A 15,651-nucleotide genomic window follows, 5' to 3' on the forward strand; every position below is an offset into this window, starting at 1 on the left:
TCCCAGGACAAACCCAGAACAGCTCATTACACATTCATTTAATTACAATTATGTTGAGTGCCAAGTGGGATAAATTTAGAATGTGAACTTTAAGCGGGGAAACCTAACATCCCCTGGGGGCCCAGGGGGGACTCTCTAAGGACATGAGAGTTCAAAGGAGCAAGAATTTGAAAGATGAGTAATCCAACAAGAGGAAGAGGAGAGAGAATAGAGGTAAAGGGAACAGTGGGGTGATTCCATCACCATCAGAGGAGAAATAGAGTTGAAATGCAGCTGATGTCCCTGGAAATGAGTGCATTGCAGGAGACTTTACATTTTGGTGTCATCTTCCTCCTTGTGTCTTGTGGATGTCTTGTGACATTTAAACATGGTTTCAGGACTTCCCTGGCAGTCCAGTGGTTAAGACTTTGCCTTCCAGTGCAGGGGGTGTGAGTTCGATCCCTGGTCAGGGAGCTAAGATTCCCACATGCCTTGTGGCCAAAAAACCAAAAAACATAAAACAGAAGCAATATTGTAACAAATTCAATAAAGACTTTAAAAATGGTCCACATCAAAAAATAAATCTTTAAAAAAAAAATAAAAGTGGTTTCTCCTCTTTAGGTGGAATCTATCCTGTTCCCAGAGTTGAAAGGATATAATCTGATTCTTGGAACTGTTAATGCTGATGAAAAACTGGTTTCTGACTTTGTGGATCAAACTTTCGAGGTATTTCAGAAAAATCAAGTTGGCCCCTACAAGTAAGTTGGTTTAGTTGTAACTTAGCCATTGGCATTGGTTTAGAGTTCCTAACTGTCATCAAATAAATGATCCCTGTTCCCACATACCTGAAAGAATAAGAGTAGCCAATGTTTACTTACATCAGTGTTACTATTTAGCCCTATTTGCAGATAAGGAAACGATAACTTTCCAGCAAATAGATAGGAGAGCCACAATTCAAATAACAGGTTCACCTCTATTATATGAAAGCCATGGCACCAGACAGGTTCTGGCATTTAGAAATTCATGGATTTTAACCAGTGGGCAGGCACCAGTTCCTCCCACCAGGAAGTCTGCACAAGCCCCTGGACCAACCTGACTCACCAGGGCGCAGACACCAGAAGCAAGAGGAACTACAGTCCTGCAGCCTGCAGAACAGAAAACACAAACACAGAAAGTTAGACAAAATGAGATGGCAGAGGACTATGTTCCAGACAAAGGAAGAAGATAAAACCCCAGAAGAACAACTAAGTGAAGTAGAAATAAGCAATCTACCTGAAAAAGAATTCAGAGTAATGATAGTGAAGATGATCCAAGGTCTCAGACACAGGGTGAAGGTACAGACTGAGAAGATGCAAGAAATCTTTAACAAGGAGCTAGAAGATTTAAAGAACAAACAAGCAGAGATGAACAATAAAATAACTGAAATGAAAAATACAGTAGAAGGAATCAATGGCAGAATAAATGAGGCAGAAGAATGAATAAGTGAGCTGGAAGACAGATCAATTGGTGGAAATCACTGCTGCGGAACAGAATAAAGAAAAAAGAATGAAAAGAAATGAGGACAGTCTCAGAGACCTCTGGGACAACATTAAATGCACCAATATTTGAATTGTAGGAGTCCCAGAAGGAGAAGAGAGAGAAAAAGGGCCTGGGAAAATATTTGAAGAGATAATAGCTGAAAACTTCCCTAACATGGGAAAGGAAACACTCACTCAATTCCAGGAAGTGCAGAGAGTCCCATACAGGACAAACCCAGGGAGAAACACATATTAATCAAATTGACAAAAATTTAAAACAAAGAGAAAATATTAAAAGCAACAAATAACATACAAGGGAACCCCCATACAGTTATCAGCTGATTTTTCAGCAGAAACTTTTCAGGCCAGAAGTGAGTGGCATGATATATTTAAAGTGTTGAAAAGGAAAAACCTACAACCAAGAATACTCTACCCAGCAAGGCTCTCGTTGAGACTCGATGGAGAAATCAAAAGCTTTACAGACAAGCAAAAGCTAAGAGGATTCAGCACCACCAAACCAGCTGTACAACAAATACTAAAGGAACTTCTCTAGGTGGAAAAGAAAAGCCCACAACCAGAAACAATAAAATTACGAAAGGGAAAGCTCACTGGTAAAGGCAAACATACAATAAAAGTAGGAAATCATCCACACACAAATGTAATGTCACAAATATGTCAAAACCAGCAATCGTGAGGAGACTACAAGTGCAAGATATTGGAAATACATTTGAAATTAAGAGACCAGCAACTTAAAACAATCTTGTATGTATATATGTATATATGTGTGTATATATATATATATATATAGAGAGAGAGAGAGAGAGAGAGACTGCTATGTCAAAACCTCATGGTAACTGCAAACCAAAAATGTACAATAGATACAAAAAAGAAAAAGCAATCCAAACACAACCCTAAAGATAGTCATCAAATCACAAAAGAAGAGAACAAAAGAGGAAGGGAAGCAAGAAGACTAGACCAGAAAATTCTGCATTATGAGGGGCTGTCCTGTGTATGGTAGGATGTTTAGCAGCATCCCTGGTTTCTACCTGTTAGTAGGGTGTTCCCCAGTTTGACAACCCAAAATGTCTTCAGACATGGCCAAATGTCCCCTGGGGGCAAAATCACCCCCAGCTGAGAACTGCTGCCAATCTATTCTGAAAACCAGGGCCTCAGATTTGAAAGCTCTGCCCTCGTGAACTTAATCTGGTGTCATCTATCTGAAACCTGTTTTCCCTGTTGTTGATTCTTATACATATAGTTTGTTTTTCTATACTGACAGTTCCATGGGCTTCTCCTTGTCTCTCAGTTTCAGAGTCTCTGAAGTGTTAGCCAGCTCTTGGAAGTATACCCCTGGGCCCCACAAAGTTAATTCTGTTTACTCCATGTCATCCTTATTTTAATTCAAACTTATTTTAAGTCAGAGCATCCCCCAAACATCCTCCAATTTGGGGGAAATCTGTCCAGCCATTTCTGCCTCATCTGACAACAGACAGAGGGAAACTTAATTCTATTCAATAGACTTTAGGTTCATTAGTTACAAATTTTCATCTTAAAATTTAGATGTAGAATTTTAAAACCGGAAGGAGGGATAGGAAGTAATGTTTATTGCACATTTACTGTACGTTAGGCATAGTATTAATTGCTTTAAATATATATTATTACAGCTTTACAACAATCCAGTGAGCTGTTATCATTTCCACTTAAAATTAAGGACACTGATCTTTGAAAAAGAGAAATATCTTGTCTAAGTTCATGCAGCTAGGAAGTGGCAAAATTGGGATTTGAAGCTAAAGTTCTGAATTCCCAGTTCACTCTATTTTGCCACGTTATATTCCTCTTTCGTGATTTGGGCTGGTTTTTATGATATTATCTCTTCATTTGCCACTCTGACTAATCTGATTTGGTGACCTGTATTTGTATGTTTGATTTTATGCTCTTCAATATGGAAGATACTTAAATGTATACAAGAAGTATGATGACTTATTGGATAACACTGCAGAGCAAAACATCACTGCGTTCCTGAAAGAAAATCATGAAATTGAGGATTTTGTGATGGTAGGAGATGCCACTTGACATTTCGTATCTTGGTTACATGTGCTACAGACAATCCATTGAGTAGTCAGCGTGTTTCATTAGTGTATATACTGTGCTCAACATTGTACTATATTGGCTGGGGGGTGAGGCTTGGGGGCAAATGCATAGAGGCTAGAGGCAAATTAAGCTACTGAATCTACTCTCTTCTACAGAGGATCAATAGCATAAAAAAGCGGAGAAATGAAATTGCATCCATGCACATTACCGTGCCTTTGGCCATGTTCTGCCTTGACACCATGACCCTAAATTATGATATCTGTGAGCGAGCCCAAAATCTTAAAGACCGTCTGATTCGATTCCAAGTGGATGTAAACCGGGACACCAACACCAGGTATTATTGTTTCATGCAGAGAAATAGCAATGATAATTGGCATGAATGGGAGAATGGAAAAGTGGACAGAACTTGCACCTTCCAGCAACGACCAGATTGAACTTCCAGTTCACGTTATTTCTGCCCAAAGTGACGGTTGCAGGGAATCAGGTTCAGGCTAGAAGGTGAACAGTTAGGAGAGAACTACCTGGGTCTTGGAGTAGGAAGGTGGAAAGCATCCTGAGGCAGTTCATCTCTGATCCTTCAGCCTTTGCTTTCTTGCAGGCAACTTCAGAGAGAAATTTCTTGACTGTTTGAGGTCACAGGCTCTCTCACTGGCCATCTAGCACACATTTGAGGACACAGCGTGATTACAGGCAGCCCTTAGAATCTCTTCTATACAGACTTCTACTGTCTGGGTCTGGGGATTCTGTCATTCAATGTTAAACTCTATATTGTGCCTTCATTTTACTGTTGAGTATTTATTAAAGACGTTTTTGGTTGTAAGGGATAGGAGGCCAGACTGGCTAATGTAAAACAAGGAATTTGGGGCTCACATGTTGGAAAGTTTAGGAGTTGCTAGCTTCAGGCCCTCAACACTACAAATAGAATGCAATCTTCCTCCCTCTACTTGGCTGTCCTTGTGTCAGCCCTGTTCTCTGAGAGATTCTCTCCAGTTTGTGGGCCCCAGCAGCTCTAGACTTACATCCTCCCAGGTTTCCATCCACAGGGGAAAAAATGATTTCCCTTTTTTCCAACACTGTGGCACTGGCTGGTTTGGCACTGGCCTGACTTGGGTTGTTTGGGCAACAGCAAGGCAAACACCATAGCCAAGAGGATGGTTTAGATATGGGTAGTGTTCTCATCTCTAAACCATGAGAACCAAGAAAGAGAAGGATGGGGTACCCCAAGAAGGCTTAGGCTGTGGTTAACAGAAAAGGGAATGATGCTAAGAGTCTGGGACAGCAACTATCTGCTACTCTGTTTCTATTTGAATGTTACAAAATGGTTAGCCCGTGTTATTTTAGCTCTCTTCCTCAGAGAGCTTTAAACTATAGACTAAAATGATTTAGTACTAATAACCACTATTAAATTGTTATATATTATATTATTCATATACATGTAGATAAATATAAGTTTAGCATTTTGTAGCTCTTTTAAAGTTTACAAACTGCATATCAGAAACTCATCAGGAAATTAATTATGATAATAGCTACCATTTTTCCAGCACATGTTGTAGTCCAAGCACTGTGTAAGTGTTCTGAACATTCAAGATCTAATCAGGTCTTTACACCAACCATAAGAAGTTGTTCATTATTCCCTCCATTATGTTGATGAAGAAACTGAGACTCCAAAAGGTCAGCAAGTGGCATATCCAGGGCTTAACCTAGTTCATTTTGACTCCAAATTAATGCTTTCCACCACTGCACTCAACTCTCTCACTGGGTAATGAAATGGTGGGGTTCCTGGTTTGGGAGCCGAAGACTTGGTTTTGAATCCAAGACCTTCTGTTTGCTAGCTTGTGTCCCCTGGCTTCACCTCTTGGATCTTCAGTTCCTTTGCCTATAGAATAAACATTTGGGACTAGGGCAGTAAAATGTTTTCAGCCTTCGGACTACTAGGACACTTTCCTTTGGAAAGTTTGAGCATCAAGCAATTTTTTTTTCTTAAACATTTGTTCCTGTCGAATCAAAGCAACATAGTGCCTTGGTTGGTTGGTGCTTTCTTTCTCATCAAAATAAACGTACAATTTCCTTTGGCCTTTTTAATATAAATGAAAGTTAAGGTCCCATTACAAACCTGGGGATTTCTAAGGACCCAGAAACTCCAGGTTAGTAATTGAGTTCTGAAGTTTCTTTCTACCTTAAAAATAGTGATTCTGACTCATTTGGTCTTCTCAGCCACCCCATGAGGTAGGTAAAACATATATAAGACACCCTACTGAATGAAGAGAGAAAAACTAACTTGCCTGATTAGGTGAGTTTGAGTCTTCTGAACCCTTGCTACTTCATTGTCCTGTAATTGCTGAGTGGACTACCTTCCTGTTTCCAGTGATTAGGTGTGCCCTAGAAAGGGGTGCTCTGGTCATATAGGCAGGGGGCACCTTGGAGTGCATTGGTAAGAAAGTGGGCATGCCATCCATTTCCACTGCAGGTACAAGGTCTAAAGTTGCTAGAACAATGACCTGAAATATTGACCAGAAACACAAGGCCCTGTGTTAGAGATATAAGAAATTATCCCTCTGGTCTGGCTGTTTGTTTCCTTCAGGGTAGGAAATCTTGTCCAAACAGTGACAACAAGGTAGAGAGAGGCCATGGATTGATGCAAAATGTATTGGTCTCCCTTATGGCATCCCCTACACCAGAAAGAGAGTGGCCCTGGGCTTACAGGACACCTGGACCTTTATATTTTAAATGATATTATAAGTACGTGTAGAAGACAGTATTTCTTGTCCTTAGTTTATTCCTAGATATTGCTAAGGTGTTATGTTGGTCCAATTGTTAATGTCGTCAACCCATATTCAGGACTTTTTAGAGGGTCTAGTAGTTAATTGGGTATAAAGGAAAAACTCAATTCAGTCTACCTCCTGAGTACGGAAAATCCAGTTCTTCTCTACTGTGTCTTTTCTGTGTGTCTCCTATATATTTTCTTATTGGAGTATAATTGCTTTACAATGTTGTCTTAGTTTCTGCTGTACAAAAAATTGAATCGGCTGTATGTACACATATATCCCCTCCCTCTTGGACCTGCCTCCCATCGCCCCCATCCCACCCAGCTAGGTCATCACAGAGTACTGAGCTGAGCTCCCCGTGCTATACCGCAGCTTCCCACTAGCTATCTGTTTTACACATGGTAGTATATTTATGTCAAACCTAATCTCCCAATTCATCCCACCCTGCCCTGCCCCACCGTGTCCACATGTCCATGCTCTACATCTGCATCTCTATTCCTGCCGTGGAAATAGGTTCATCTGTACTATTTTTCTAGATTTCACATACATGCATTAATACATGATATTTGTCTTTCTCTTTGTGACTTACTTCACTCTGTATGACAGACTCTAGGTCCATTCATATCTCTACAAATGACCCAATTTCATTGCTTTTTAGGCCTGAGTGATATTCCATTGTATATATGTACCACATCTTCATTATCTATTCATCTGTCAGTGGACATCTAGGTTGCTTCCATGACCTGGCTATTGCAAATAGTGATGCAGTGAACATTGGGGTACATGTATCTTTCTGAATTATGGTTTTCTCTGAGTATATGCCCAGTAGTGGGATTGCTGGGTCATATGGTAATTCTATTTTTAGTGTTTTAAGGAACCTGCTTACTGTTCTCCACAGTGGCTTTATCAGTTTACCTTCCCACCAACAGTGCAGGAGGGTTCCCTTTTCTCCACACCATCTCCAGCATTTATTGTTTGTAGATTTTTTGATGATGGCCATTCTGACTGGTGTGAGGTGATACCTCATTGTAGTTTTGATTTGCATTTCTCTAATAATTAGTGACGTTGAGCAGCTTTTCATGTGCCTCTGGGCCATCTGTATGTCTTCTTTGGAGAAATGTCTATTTAGGGTTTCCACCCATTTTTTGATTGGGTTGTTTGTTTTTTTGATATTGAGCTAAGTGAACTGTTTGTATATTTTGGAGATTAATCCTTTGGCCATTGCTTTGATTGCAGATATTTTCTCCCATTCTAAGGATTGTCTTTTCATCTTGATTATGGCTTCCTTTGCTGAGCAAAAGCTTTTAAGTTTCGTTAGGTCCCATTTGTTTATTTTTGTTTATATTTTTATTACTTTAGGAGGTGGGTCAAAAAAGATCTTGCTGTGATTTATGTCAGAGTGTTCCTCTCATGTTTTCCTCTAAGAGTTTTTTAGTGTCCGGTCTTACATTTAGGTCTTTAACCCATTTTGAATTTCTTTTTGTGTATGGTGGTAGGGAGTGTTCTAATTTCATTCTTTTACAAGTAGCTGTCCAGTTTTCCCAGCACCACTTATTGAAGAGACTGTCTTTTCTCCATTGTATATCCTTGTCTCCTTTGTCATAGATCAGTTGACCATATGTGTGTTGGTTTATCTCTGGGCTTTCTATCTTTCTCTGGACTTATCTATCCTGTTCCATTGATCTGTATTTCTGTTTTTGTACCAGTACCATACTGGCTTGATTACTGTAGCTTTGTAGTATAGTCCAAAGTCAGAGAACCTGATTCCTCCAGCTCTGTTGTTTTTCTTTCTCAAAATTGCTTTGGCTATTCGGGGTCTTTTGTGTTTCCATACAAATTGTAAGATTTTTTGTACTAATTCTGTGAGAAATGCCACTGGTAATTTGATAGGGATTGCATTCAGTCTGTAGATTGCTTTGGGTAATATATTCATTTCCACAATATTAATTCTTCCAATCCAAGAACATGGTATATCTCTCCATCTGTTTGTGTCATCTTTGATTTCTTTCATCAGTGTTTTATAGTTTTCGGTGTACAGGTCTTTTGCCTCCGTAAGTAGGTTTATTCCTAGGTATTTTATTCTTTTTGATGTATTGGTAAATGGGATTGTTTCCTTAATCTCTCTTTCTGATCTTTTGTTGTTAGTATATAGGAATGCAAGAGATTTCTGTCCATAAATTTTGTATCCTGCAACTTTACCAAATTCATTGATTAGCTTTAATAGTTCTCAGGTGGCATCTTTAGGATTTTCTATGTATAGTATCATGTCATCTGCAAACAGTGACAGCTTTACTTCTTCTTTTCCAATCTGTATTCCTTTTATTTCTTTTTGTTCTCTGGATGCCGTGGCTAAGACTTCCAAAACTATGTTGAATAATAGTGGTGAGAGTGGACATCCTTGTCCTGTGCCAGATCTTAGAGGAAATGCTTTCAGTTTTTCACCATTGAGAATGACGTTTGCTGTGGGTTTGTCATATATGGCCTTCATTATGTTGAGGTAGGTTCCCTCTCTGCCCACTTTCTGGAGAGTTTTTAATCATAAATGGGTGTTGAATTTTGTCAAAAGCTTTTTCTGCATCTTTTGAGATGATCATATGGTTTTTATTCTTCAATTTGTTAATATGGTGTATCACATTGATTGATTTGCATATATTGAAGAATCCTTGCATTCCTGGCACAAATCCCACTTGATCATGGTGTATGATCCTTTTAATACGTTGTTGCATTTGGTTTGCTAGTATTTTGTTGAGGACTTTTGCATCTATATTCATCAGTGATATTTGTCTGTAATTATCTATTTTTGTGGTATTTCTTTCTGGTTTTGTTATCATGGTGATGGTGGCCTTGTAAAGCAAGTTTGGGCATGTTCCTTCCTCTGCAATTTTTTTGCAAGAGTTTGAGAAGGTTGGGTGTGAGCTCTTCTCTAAATGTTTGATAGAATTCACCTGTGAAGCCTTCTGGTCCTGGACTTTTGTTTGTTGGAAGATTTTCAATCACAGTTTCTATTTCGTTACTTGTGATTGGTCTGTTCACATTTTCTATTTCTTCCTGGTTCAGTCTTGGAAGGTTGTATCTTTCCAAGAATTTGTCCATTTCTTCCAGGTTGTCCATTTTATTGGCATAGATTTGCTTGTACTAGTCTCTTATGATCCTTTGTATTTCTGCAGTGTCAGTTGTAATTTCCCCTTTTTCATTTCTAATTTTAATGATTTGAGTCCTCTCCCTTTTTTACTGATAAGTCTGGGTAAAGATTTATCAATTTTGTTTATGTTCTCAAAGAACCAGCTTTTAGTTTCATTGATCTTTGCTATTGTTTTCTTCATTTCTTTTCATTTATTTCTGCTCTGATCTTTATGATTTCTTTCCTTCTACTAACTTTGGGTTTTCTTTGTTGTCTAGTTGCTCTATGTGTAAGTTTAGATTGTTTATTTGAGATGTTTCTTGTTTCTCGAGGTGAGATTGAATTACTATAAACTTCCCTCTTAGAACTGCTTTTGCTGCGTCCCATAGGTTTTGGGTCATTGTGTTTTCATTGTCATTTGTTCCTATGTATTATTTATTTTCTCTATGATTTCTTCAGTGACCTCTTGGTTATTTAGCAGTGCACTGTTTAGCCTCCATGTGTTTGTGTTTTTTACAGTTTTTTTCCTTTAGTTGATTTCGAATCTGATAGCATTGTGGTCAGAAAAGATGCTTGATACAATTTCAATTTTCTTAAATTTAGCAAGGCTTGATTTGTGTCCCAAGATATGATCTACCTTGGAGAATGTTCCGTGTACACTTGAGAAGAATGTGCATTCTTCCACTTTTGGGTGGAATGTCCTATAAATATCAATTAAATCTATCTGGTCTATTGTGTCATTTAAAGCTTGTTTCCTTATTTATTTTCTGTCTGATCTGTCCCTTTGTGTAAGTGGGGTTTTAAAGTCCCCCACTATATTTGTGTTACTTTCGATTTCCCCTTTTATGGCTGTTAGCATTTGCCTTATGTATTGAGGTACTCCTATGTTAGGTGCATAAATATTTATGATTGTTATATCTTCTTGGATTGATCCCTTGATCATTATATAGTGTCCTTCCTTATCAGTCTTCAGTCTTCATTTTATCTGATATGACTATTGCTACTCCAGCTTTCTTTTGATTTCCATTTGCATGGAATATCTTTTTTCATCCCCTCACTTTCAGTCTGTATGTGTCCCTAGGTCTGAAGGGGGTCTCTTGTGGACAGCATATATATGGGTCTTGTTTATGTATACATTCAGCCAGTCTGTGTCTTTTGGTTGGAGCATTTAATCCATTTACATTCAACATAATTATCAATATGTATGTTCCTATTACCATTTTCTGAATTGTTTTGCGTTTGTTTTTGTGGATCTTTTTCTTCTCTTGTGTTTCCTGCCTAGAGAAGTTCCTTTAGCATTTGTTGTAAAGCTGGTTTGGTGGTGCTGAATTCTCTTAACTTTTTCTTGTCTGTAAAACTTTTGATTTCTCTGTCAAATCTAAATGAGATCCTTGTGGGTTAGCGTAATCTTTGTTGTAGGTTTTTCCCTTTCATATAAATATATCCTGCCACTCTCTTCTGACCTGCAGAGTTTCAGCTGAAAAATCAGCTGATAACCTTATGGGGATTCCCTTGTATGCTATATTTTGCTTTTTCCTTGCTGCTTTTAATATTTTTTCCTTGAATTTATTTTTTGTTAGTTTGATTAATATGTGTCTTGCTATGTTTCTCCTAGGGTTTATCCTATATGGGACTCTCTGCGCTTCCTGGACTTGGGTGGCTATTTCCCTTTGCATGTTAGGGAACTTTTCGACTATAATCTCTTCAAATATTTTTTCAGACTGTTTCTCTTTCTCTTCTGCTTCTGGGACCCCTTTAATTTGAATGTTGGTGCATTGTTAAATGTTGTCCCAGAGGTCTCTGAGACTGTCCTCAATTCTTTTCATTCTTTTTTCTTAATTCTGCTCCTTGGCAGTTATTTCCACCATTCTACCTTGAAGCTCACTTATCCATTCTTCTGCCTCAGTTATTCTGCTATTGATTCCCTCTAGAGTATTTTTAATTTCAGTTATTGTGTTGTTCATCATTGTTTGTTTGTTCTTTAGTTCTTTTTAGGTCTTTGTTAAACATTTCTTGTATTTTCTTGATCCGTGCCTCCATTCTATTTCCAAAATTTTGGATTATCTTTACTATCATTACTCTGAATTCTTTTTCAGGTAGGTTGCTTATTTCCTTTTCATTTATCTGGGATTGTAAGTTTTTACCTTGCTCCTTCATCTCTAACATATTTATTTGTCATCTCATGTTTTTTTGATGGGTGGGTCTGTGTTCCTGTCTTACTAGTTGTTTGGCCTGAGACCTCCAGCACTGGAGTTTCCAGGTAGTTGGATGGAGCTGGGTCTTGGTGCTGAGATGAGGACCTCTGGGAGACCTCACTCTGATGAATATTCCCTGGGGTCTGAGGTTCTCTATCAGTCGAGCAGTTTGGACTTGGCACTCCCACCACAGGAGCTCAGTCCCGACCCTCGGACTGGGAGCCAAGATCCTGCAAGCTCTGTGGCACAGGAAAAAAGAAAAAACAAGGAAGAACAATAACAAAGAATAAAAAAGAAAATAAAATTAGAAAAATTTAAAAATCCATTAGAAAAAATAAAACTGTAAATGAAACAACAACAATGTAAAACGGGGTTCAAGATGGCGGAGTAGAAGGACGTGTGCTCACTCCCTCTTGTGAGAGCACCAGAATCACAACTCACTGCTGAACAATCATCAACAGGAAGATACTGGGTCTCACCAAAAAAGATACCTCACATCCAAAGACAAAGCAGAAGCTGCCATGAGATGGCAGGAGGGGCGCAATCACAATAAAATCAAATCCCATAACCACTGAGTGGGTGACTCACAAACTGGAGAACACTTATACCACAGAAGTCCACCCACTGGAGTGAAGGTTCTGAGCCCCACGTCAGGCTACCCAACCTGAGGGTCCAGCAATGGGAGGAGGAATTCCCAAGAATCAGACGTTGAAGGCTAGCAGGATTTGATTGCAGGACTTTGACAGGACTGGAGGAAACAGAGACTCCACTCTTGGAGGACACACACAAAGTAGTGTGCGCATCAAGACTCAGGGGGAAGGAGCAGTGACCCCATAGGAGATTGAACCAGACCTACCTGCTAGTGTTGGAGGGTCTTCTGCAGAGGCGGGGGGTGGCTGTGGCTCACCACAGAGACAAGGACACTGGCAGCAGAAGTTTTACCTAAGGAGGTAAAAGAACTGTACTCAGAAAACTAGTAAGACACTGATGAAAGAAATCAAAGATGACACAAACAGATGGAGAGATATACCATGTTCTTGGATTGGAAGACTCAGTATTGTCAAAATGACTGTACTACCCAAAGCAATCTACAGTTTCAATGCAATCCCTGTCAAACTACCAATGGCATTTTTCACAGAACTAGAACAAGAAAATTCACAATTTGTATGGAACCACAAAAGACCCCGAATAGCCAAAGCAATCTTGAGAAAGAAAAACGGAGCTGGAGGAATCAGGCACCCTGACTTCAGACTATACCACAAAGCTACAGTAATCAAGACAGTATGGTACTGGCACAAAAACAGAAATATAGATCAATGGAACAGGATAGAAAGCCCAGAGTTAAACCCACGCACCTATGGTCAGCTACTCTATGACAAAGGAGGCAAGGATATACAATGGCAAAAAGTCTTCAATAAGTGGTGCTGGGAAAACTGGACAGCTACATGTAAAAGAATGGAATTAGAACACCATACACAAAAATAAACTCAAAATGGTTTAAAGATGTAAATGTAAGACTGGACACTTAGAAAGAGCACTCTTTGACATAAATCACAGCAAGATCTTTTTTGACCCACCTCCTAGAGTAATGGAAATAAAAACAAAAATAAACAAATGGGACCTAATGAAACTTAAAAGCTTTTGCACAGCAAAGGAAACTAAACAAGACAAAAAGACAACCCTTGGGATGGGCGAAAATATTTGAAAACGAATCAACAGAGAAAGGATTAATCTCCAAAATATATAAACAGCTCATGCAGCTCAATATTAAAATAAAAAACAACCCAATCAAAAAATGGGCAGAAGACCTAAATAGAATATGTAAATTGATACAGCCACTATGGAGAACAGTATGGAGGTTCCTTAAAAAACTAAAAATAGAATTATCATATGATCCAGCAATCCTACTACTGAGCATATAACCAGAGAAAACCATAATTCCAAAAGACACATGCACCCCAGTGTTCACTGCAGCAGTCTTTACAATAACCAGGTCATGGAAGCAACCTAAATGCCCATCGACAGACGAATGGATAAAGAAGATGTGGTACCTATATACAGTGGAGTATTACTCAGCCATAAAAAGGAACGAAACTGGGTCATTTGTAGAGACATGGATGGACCTAGAGACTGTCTTGCAGAGTGAAGTAAGTCAGAAAGAGAAAAACAAATATCATATGTTAACGCATGTATGTGGAATCTAGAAAAATGGTACAGATGAACCAGTTAGCAAGGCAGAAATAGAGACACAGATGTAGAGAACAGACATTTGGACACCAAAGGGGGAAAGTGGCGGAGGTGGTGGTGGTGGTGATGTGATGAATTGGGAGATTGGGATTGAGATATATACACTAATATGTATAAAATAGATAACTAATAAGAATTTGATGTATTAAAAAAATAAAATTCAACAACAACAAAAAAAGAATTTAGGTGGAATGGTAGAAAATGGAGTGGGCAGAATTAGAAATAACATTTCTTGTATATAGCCTTCTGTGTTTTTAATACAGTGTAAGATTTTTACCCTAAGGATGGTATTGTTGGCAGTGGCAGATTGAAAGCCACATTTTATATTGGTTCCAATATTTAAATGGAAATCTGAATTGACTTTTATGTGAATTTATTCCTGAAAATCCATGCTGAAGGACATTGGAGTGTGGATCATCAAAAAGTTTTTAGCTTTTGTAAATAAAGTTGTAATCAACAACTGTAAAAAAAAAAAAAAAGAAGCAAGGTAAAACAACCACAACAGCAAAACAAAACAAAACAAAAAGCTGGAAAAGGCCTTAGCTGTGTAGAGGGTGGGGGGGGCTTAGGTCCGCCGGGTAGACGGGGGCAGGGCCTAGGCTCAGGACCTGAGCAGAGGTAAAAGGCCGGGGCGGGGTGGTGGGGAGGGGTAGTGCCTAGGCTCAGTGCAGCCAGAGGGGGCCTTGGAGTGCTGAGGATCAGGCCTCGGACCTCAGCAGGCCCCCTGGGGTCAGAGTGGGCAGGGGAAACACTGGCCCGTTTCCTTCTGATCCTCCTATCCCCCGAGTGTCTCTCTCCCTTCCTGCTGGCTGATCTCACCTTGGATGGGCCCCTCCCAAGCGAGTGTGGGAACCCCTCCCTTCCCCCAGCTTCCCATTAGGGGCACTGACCCTGTCTACACTCTACTTTTCCTCCTCCTCCCTTCCTCCCATGCCCCCAGGGCCCAGCAGCAGGAAGGGGCCTCTGAGGGCAGAGGATCAGACCCTGGACCTCAGCAGGCTCCCCGGGCCCAAGTGGGCGGGGGAAACGCTGGCTGTGTTCCCTTCTGATCCTCCGATCCCTAGAGGGTCTCTCCCCATCCCCACTGATCCCCTCGCTGTGAGTGTGTCCCTCCAGGCATGGGAGCCCCTCCCCTCCCCCAGCCACCCCTCAGGGGCGCCTGTCCTGTCCAGCCTCCACTTCTCCTTCCCCCTCCCTCCCCCCACATCCCAGTCGCTTGGGGGTCCCTCCTGTCCCCTTAGGTGTCCAGGGTCCCCCACCAGCACCTGGTAGGTGCCCTAGTGGTGAGGACACATGAACTCCATGTCCTCCTACCCTGCCATCTTGACTCCCCCCCACCTTTACTTTCATATAGAACACTTCATTCTTGTCACTGCTGATCACCAAATGTGTGGAGGATTTTCTCCACACCACACAATTCTGTAACACCAGCTAGGTGCCCTACAATTCAACTTAATTCTGACACTGTCTACCCAGAGATAGCATCAGCTTGCACAAATAAAGGGCTCAGTCCTATAAAACTTCCCCCCATTACTTCAGACGCCAGTCACAAGTCCAGGTTGTCATCTTGCTTCTGATCAGCCAGCTGTAGATTGAAGGTTCCAATCACCCCCTTCTTGGGTTTGATTAATTTGCTCCAAGCTTCTAATCATGGCTCGGTGTTTCCGGTGACCCACTCCTCATCCAGGAGCCATCTAGGAGCCCACCCTGAGTCACCTCACTAGAACAAAACGTAC

At 40.1% G+C, this 15,651-nt stretch overlaps 1 protein-coding gene across 1 annotated transcript in view; it reads left to right on the plus strand.

The window, feature by feature from the left end:
• The window catches only part of DNAH3 (dynein axonemal heavy chain 3), a 191,099-nt gene that overhangs the window by 23,031 nt on the left and 152,417 nt on the right, over positions 1–15,651 (plus strand). The window contains exons 11-13 of the mRNA XM_024744485.1: positions 601–737; positions 3,446–3,551; positions 3,743–3,921. Of these exons, the coding sequence (XP_024600253.1) occupies positions 601–737; positions 3,446–3,551; positions 3,743–3,921 (422 nt within the window). The remainder of the gene's footprint in view (positions 1–600; positions 738–3,445; positions 3,552–3,742; positions 3,922–15,651) is intronic.

The sequence above is a fragment of the Neophocaena asiaeorientalis genome, unplaced genomic scaffold (assembly GCF_003031525.2).
Source record: "Neophocaena asiaeorientalis asiaeorientalis breed wild unplaced genomic scaffold, Neophocaena_asiaeorientalis_V1.1 scaffold91, whole genome shotgun sequence".
Classification (NCBI taxonomy): Eukaryota; Metazoa; Chordata; class Mammalia; order Artiodactyla; family Phocoenidae; genus Neophocaena; species Neophocaena asiaeorientalis.